The following is a 7,118-nucleotide window of genomic DNA, read 5'->3' as shown; positions in this document are numbered from 1 at the left end:
CAATCTATGCACTATGTTTCCTGTCTTGAAAGTAAAGTTTTGTCTGTTTACATCATGGCTTGTGTAGATGGAGGTGTCTCCTATCGAAAAGGAACTGGACCACACCGAGGAGTGCCCCATCAAGGATGAGAGGAGCCACAGAAGAGCCAAAAGATCAAGTGGGTCTATTGTTCATCGCTTAACGTTGCGTTGTGCTGCTTTGTTTTTGTTGAAGAGAAATATACAAGAAGACGAATGTGCCCCCCAACATAACTCGCTTTTTTTATTTTGTCCAGGGAATGTGGAGATGGAGATTGACAACCTTTACAAAGCAGTCCCTCAGCTTCATAAAGTTTTCAACGTCATAGACAAAATCGGAGAAGGTGGGTACCCACAATACCTTTTTAATTTCCGTTTCTTAATCATGCCATTGCTCAATCATTAAAAGCAGAGTTATATACCTAGCCACTCAACTGTTTGTGTGTGTGTGTGTGTGTGTGTGTGTGTGTGTGTGTGTGTGTGTGTGTGTGTGTGTGTGTGTGTGTCAGGCACCTTCAGTGCAGTATACCTTGGGGAGGCTAAGATGCTGGATGGGGGCCGGGAGAGGTTCGCCCTCAAGCGCCTCATTCCCACCAGCCACCCTGCTCGAATCGCTGCTGAACTCCAGTGTCTCACCATCGCCGGGTTAGTGCTGCGTTATTCCTCTGGCATCATTTTGTGTTATTATAGTGATAGGAATGTGTCCTTATTAGCGTGGTTGGATTCATATTGTTAAAATGATTCATGAATGTCTGTCAGATTTTTCAATTCGTTTCTATGTTCGGGCCATGAATTAAAATTTACATTTACGGCATTTAGCGGACGCTTTTATCCAAAGCGACTTACAATAAGTACATTTTGTTGTGAAAAAATATATAACTGTCAGTGCACTAAGGAGTGTTCATAGAACCAAGTGCAAAGCACTAACAATCGCTAAGTTAACCCATTCCCCGTATACAACAAAGATAGCTAGGATAAGATAACGTGTGTGATCTATATTTGTCCTTTATGCGCCCTTTTTACCCCTTAGAAAGCTGGCATAGATATTTTTATCTTAAGTTAACAACTTTCTTCCTAGGATCAAATCAACGGTAATATTATGGAGATAGTTCTACCAATGCTGTCCAAATATCGTGCAGCCACGTGGTACAGTTCCCTGTTCTATACTCTGAAAGTCCCTTTTCCTTCGCACAGGGGCAGGGAGAACGTGATGGGCGCCACCTACTGCTTCAGGAGGGAGGGAGAGGTGGTGATCGTCATGCCCTACATGGAGCACCAACCCATTGGGGTGAGAAGGACCACGTCCTGCCTCCTCGGACAACTCCTTTCCCTGTGGAAATGAGTTAACTTACCCGACTGCTCTCTTCATCTGTCAGGCGTTTCAGGGATGGGGAGATGTTTTTGTGTCCACGATTTTGACATTTGAGTTGCATTGTGTTCTGTGGCCTTTATTTTTAAATGCCACAGATTTTAAGATTTAAGATTTACTGTTAAGTCCCTTTTTAACAAATGTTTTCTGACATCACTAACTTAATATCCACCAAACCCGTGTAATAATGATACTAATGACCCATCGTTTGTCTCTCAGGAGATCATCGGGCTGCTGAGCTTTGAGGAGGTCCGTCTGTACATCTACAACCTGCTGAAAGCCCTTAAACACATCCACCAGTTTGGGATCATCCACCGCGACATTAAGTTCAACAACTTCCTCTACAACCGGAGAGCCAAGATGTGAGTGTATGGGGGTGGTGGAGGGGTGATGGTGGTAGGACTGGCAAACATTTTACACATTATATCTACTCAGTAGTTAATTCATCTCTATTGTCACTACACATGTTCATTGATCCAAGAAATGGGCAGCAGAGTGAGGAGATGTATTGGGATCATGTGATTTATATATGATCGTTTTCTGTTTTTGCATATTTGTTACTTTACAATGCATGAATGCTTTTATTAATTAATGCTTAAATGCTTGTTAGAAATGTTATTATTTTAAGTTACTCGAACTGTAATGAAAAAAGTTATCATGGATGAGCGCGCAGAATCCTACGAGCCCATATAAGGACCTCCTACGACTGAGGTCTTCTGTCTGGCTGCAGGTATTCCCTGGTGGACTTTGGCCTGGCGCAGGGCACGGCCGACACCCAGATCGAGCTGCTGAAGGTGGTGAAGCAGAGGGCCACTCAGAAGGCTGGGGGGGCCACAGGGAAGACAGACACTGGGGTTCCGGGGAAGAAGGCCCCCAGAGCCCCAGACACTCCCACGCCCCTCACCACCACCACCGGCCCCCCCTCTCCCCCTCAGCCCCAACAGCAGTCCGCCGCCCCGCCTTCCTCCTCCTCTTCCTCCACCACCGCCACCGTCACCCCCACCACTGCCACTGCTGCTACCTCATCTCCGTCAACTGGGAAACAAGTGGCTCAGCCTGCCACCACCACCACCACCACCACCACCACCACCACTTCCACTAAACACACCAAGGTGTCATGGGGCTCATTTAAACCTAAAGAGGCACTTCTAACGGTTTTGAAGGAGAGGGAGCGCATGCCAGCACACTGTCCACAAGGCTTTACTTTACATTGTTGCCTGTCGCCAGTCTATTCTTTCCCCAAGATGGATGCACCCAATTAAGGTTTATTATAACATAGGATCACCGTGTTTATTTTGGGTGTAACAGCCTAGGCTTTCAACTGGCACAGGGAACACTAGTGGAGTCGGTAGGGTTGTATTTTTCCAACGATAAAGATAGCTTTCCCTTCTACTTATTCCGATGTATGGTACCTTCATGACTGGTCTAGATACTCCACTTTACATTTGCAACTTCCCAACAAAAATGTCAAATTCTCTTCGCCCCAGATTCAGCGGAAACTGTGTGAAGCCTGTGTGCTGCTGGGCTGTAACCTTGTGTTTGGTTGTGTTTGTAGGAGTTGTCGCGTCTGAGCCGGACCCCGCGGCCCGTGTTTGGAGAGAGGAACCTCAACAGCGTCCCCTCGGCCCCCACCGCCGCCACCACCACCACCACCACAACCACCACCAAGCCCCCGGCCGCCAGGATAGAGGTGGAGACCCTCACTCCCTCCCCTCCTAACACATCAGCACACCTGTTCACCTGTAGCTACTACAGTCTGGTCCTCTGGTTTCCCTCTGGAAGAACCAGGGATGGCTGTGCCATTTCTAAAAGAATTAGACTCAAATTAGTTGAGTCATAGTCGGCTTAGCTCAGGAGGTAGAGCAGCTGTCTTGTAACCGAAAGGTTGCTAGTTCGATCCCCAGCTCCTCCTAGCTGAGTGTTGATGTGTCCCTGAGCAAGACACTCAACCCTAACTGCTCCTGACGAGCTGGCTGTCACCTTGCATGGTTGACTCTGCCGTCGGTGTGTCAATGTGTGTATTAACCGATGTAAGGCGCTTTGGATAAAAGCGTCTGCTAAACGCCCGAATTGTAATTGTAAGTTATCTTAAATCTTATCAACAGCCTTTTTTTTCTATTTAAGGCTGGATGATTGCTAATTGACTAAGTGGTCATAGTCACTAGTAGGTACGGTATCGGCAGTACATACGGGAGGGTTTCCTCACCTCCCGCCCTGTCTCTGGTCAGCTGGTGAAGCCGGGGAGGACGGAGGACCTGGTCACCAGGCGGGTGGCCCCGGCCCCCCGGAGGCCGGCCCCGGCCAGCCGCCGGGCGCTCCCCGCCAGGAGCCTCCCCCGGACCTCCACCGTCAGCCCCGCCCTCACCTGCCACTGCTTCCAGACGGAGCGGGTCTGCAACATCTGCATGTCCAGGTAGGACCGCAGTGCGGTCATGGTGGGACTCGGGACCACGCTGCACCACTCCCTGCTGGAACACTTTTGGAAAGAAAACTAAAATAATAGTTTTGATTGGACTGTAGTAAAAAAGGCCTGATTTTAAGAATGTGTGGCGTGGGTGGCCCGAGCCCCCAGTCCCGTATCGTGTGGCTCTAAACCCTGCTTCACATCTCTGTTTCTCCAGGAAGAAGCAGGTGGCCCCCAGGGCGGGAACCCCCGGCTTCAGGGCCCCAGAGGTCCTGACCTGCTGCCCCACCCAGGGGACCGGTGAGTACAGCGAGGACACGTTTGTGTCTGCCTCTGCCAGACTCAGTTCCCTTCTATTCTCTATGTGCTCGGTATTCATCATAGTCCTGCCCACAGTGGAAGGAAATTAAATGATAACAAAAGTCGGCTAACTTTCTCTTTCTGGTTTCTAGTTTAGCTGATCTACACTGCCCAGTTATTTCTTTCAGAAAATGAGTTGTGCAGCAGTTACTTTTTGTAGTGACTCCACGATTCTGTTGTTTGCTTTAGATTGCTCTCCCCTGTAAATCCCTATCGCGGTCAACCTCTGCTCAAAGTGTAAAGTGAGACGCATGGCATCATCCACGTCAGCGCTTTAACCCGCGCTGGCCGTTCAGTTGAAACCCCCAAACATCCTTCTCTGCTCTCACATGGTTGTTGGGTCTCCCCTGCCCCAGCCATAGTGTGACTGGATATGAGCGCACGCTGAATGAGTCCATTAGATCAGCCATTGAACCCGTTAGTACCGGGCAAAATAAATAAATAAATAGTGTTTGCACTACTTTTGTGTTTAAGTCTAAGGTTACTTTTCTTGTGCTTCTCTTATAAATTGTAGTTTTTATATTATTGCATTGTTGAAGGGAGCCTGAGGCATTTCATTGCTGGTGCTGTAATTGTTGTGAGAACGACAAATAACCCATCTTGAAAAACAGCTGCATCCTTTGTTTAAAAGTGATGCATCTTAAAAATAAGGCATTCAAATTGACAACCGGTCCTCCAAATATTTCTATGAATTTTTCTTTCCTTGGAACAAATAAGGTTGGGCACCCCTGAATTACATCACATGATGGACTTTCCCTGTGTCGATTCTGGTCCCCTTGTTGTAACCCCCCCCCCCCCCCCCCCCTCCAGCCATAGACGTGTGGTCGGCGGGCGTGATCCTGCTGTCTCTGCTCAGCAACCGCTACCCCTTCTTCAAGGGCAGCGAGGACCTGGTGAGCCTCACGCAGATCATGATCGTACGTGGCTCCCGGGAGACCGTCCAGGCCGCCAAGACCTTTGGTGGGTATTCACGCACGCATGTGTTCACTCTGGGTTAGTTTGTAATGGGAAAAATCCCGTATCATGCTTTTTTAGGGTTAATAATTGCATTTTGGGGAACCACTAGTATAGGGTTACATGCCTGTATGTTAAAAACACCCCTTATTATACTCACTCTTCATTTCTGCAAAACCCATTTCAGCGTCTTTCAAAAACGTAATTTTGTATCATGTCGCTTTAAGGCCCCCCTCCCGCGTAGCCCAGTCTGCTGTGATTGGTCAGCACGGCTACTGTGTTGCCATTGGTCAAAGGCTTTGTGCGTGTGTCTGCAAAATTCACACCCCCGAGAAGTTGTAAACATTGTGGGTAGCACTTCCCTACTACTGCGTTCTCGGCGGGCGCGATAATCCCCTGGCTCAGACTTAACATTTTCCGGCATAGCAGACGTAAAACATGTATACATACGTCTTACAACAGTCTAAAGCAAAGGGAAAAGTTGAGAAGCAGGATATCACCCCTTTAAGCAGACGCTTCCATCCACAGCCCTGAGAGTCCTGGCTCTCTGAGTGGCAGGTAGGGGGAGCTACGAGGCTTCATGCTCAGGATGCCTACAGGACCAGGAGGGAGCTGGATTTCCTGCCCAAACACTTTCCTGCCCAAACACTCAAAAACAAGGGACCCATACACAAGTGTAGTATATCTGCAGTGGGCCTTTACCTGTAGATGGCCTGAATGTGATGATTTGGTGGACAGGAAGGCTGAGCCCTAATGTCCCCACACCACTCTGCCCCACAGCTTGTTTCACCGTCTGCATCAATATCATTTTGATCCTACCAACCCAGATATAAATATCTGTATATTGTGATCGATCGGGCGTCGCTCTAACAGACCATGTTGTTGTGAACGCTGCTCTCAGGCAAGGCGGTGGTCTGCAGCCGCGAGCTCCCCCGCCAGGACCTGCGGCTGCTCTGTGAGCGGCTCCGGGGCCGCCGGCCCGCGCCCGACGGGGACGAGGCACGCCTGGGGGAGGGGCAGGAGGACCAGGAGGAGGGGCCCAGGCCCAGCGGCGTGGCAGCAGCTCCGCCCGCCGAGGGGCCGCGGCCCCCGGCGCCCGTCAACGACCATCACCTCCCGATCAAGAAGCAGCACCGCCGCCTCGAGTGCACCGACGGGGCGGCCGGGGTCCCCGCTCCGAAGGCCCCCCGGCTGGAGGGCGCTGGGGGGGTCCGGGCAGAGGAGGAGGACGAGCAGCGGGGCTGGGACAGAGTTCCAGGCGAGGCCTACGGGCTCTTGGACAGACTGCTGGACCTGAACCCGGCCACCAGGATCACAGCGGCCGAGGCCCTGCTCCACCCGCTGTTCACAGACCTCCACTGACCCCCCGAGGCCCTGCTCCACCCGCTGTTCACAGACCTCCACTGACCCCCCGAGGCCCTGCTCCACCCGCTGTTCACAGACCTCCACTGACCCCCCGAGGCCCTGCTCCACCCGCTGTTCACAGACCTCCACTGACCCCCCCGAGGCCCTGCTCCACCCGCTGTTCACAGACCTCCACTGACCCCCCGAGGCCCTGCTCCACCCGCTGTTCACAGACCTCCACTGACCCCCCGAGGCCCTGCTCCACCCGCTGTTCACAGACCTCCACTGACCCCCCGAGGCCCTCCTCCACCCGCTGTTCACAGACCTCCACTGACCCCCGGAGGCTCAGTGAAGGTCCTGCTCCACCCGACACAATGGACGAGTTAAAGAGAAGGAGCCTCTTCTTATGGAGCGGTGTTTATTTAGTAGGGCCCCTCAGTCTAACTTCAGAAGGAGCAAAGCGTTTGAAACCAGATCAGTTTGGATTGTTTTTTTGTTTGGACGGGCTGGCGAGGAGTTTGGTTTTCAGTTGTAAATAATTCCTGGTGCCTTTGCTTTATGTGTGTAAAGATGAACGAGTACTATTTAAATGTTTTAATTTTATAATTCTTATAAATAATAAATGTCAACTAAAAGTTGAGCTGGTGGGCTTATATCTTGTCTTCTGTT

At 50.7% G+C, this 7,118-nt stretch overlaps 1 protein-coding gene across 3 annotated transcripts in view; it reads left to right on the top strand.

Annotated features, from left to right (window-relative positions):
- The window catches only part of cdc7 (cell division cycle 7 homolog (S. cerevisiae)), a 7,413-nt gene extending 324 nt beyond the window's left edge, over window positions 1–7,089 (top strand). Inside the window, exons 2-12 of one of the 3 annotated variants that reach the window (XM_060059662.1) lie at window positions 68–158; window positions 276–362; window positions 528–663; window positions 1,213–1,306; window positions 1,607–1,749; window positions 2,118–2,499; window positions 2,946–3,077; window positions 3,616–3,800; window positions 4,009–4,091; window positions 4,962–5,111; window positions 6,007–7,089. In XM_060059662.1, coding sequence (XP_059915645.1) covers window positions 68–158; window positions 276–362; window positions 528–663; window positions 1,213–1,306; window positions 1,607–1,749; window positions 2,118–2,499; window positions 2,946–3,077; window positions 3,616–3,800; window positions 4,009–4,091; window positions 4,962–5,111; window positions 6,007–6,467 — 1,944 coding nt within the window. In that variant the 3' untranslated portion in view covers window positions 6,468–7,089. Of the gene's footprint in view, window positions 1–67; window positions 159–275; window positions 363–527; window positions 664–1,212; window positions 1,307–1,606; window positions 1,750–2,117; window positions 2,500–2,942; window positions 3,078–3,615; window positions 3,801–4,008; window positions 4,092–4,961; window positions 5,112–6,006 lie in introns of all 3 variants that reach the window. The other 2 variants (XM_060059664.1, XM_060059663.1) reach the window with 2 other exon arrangements.
- The last annotated feature ends 29 nt before the right edge of the window (window positions 7,090–7,118 follow it).

Source organism: Gadus macrocephalus, chromosome 8, assembly GCF_031168955.1.
Source record: "Gadus macrocephalus chromosome 8, ASM3116895v1".
Classification (NCBI taxonomy): domain Eukaryota; kingdom Metazoa; phylum Chordata; class Actinopteri; order Gadiformes; family Gadidae; genus Gadus; species Gadus macrocephalus.
This window is presented reverse-complemented; position numbering and strand designations above follow the sequence as displayed.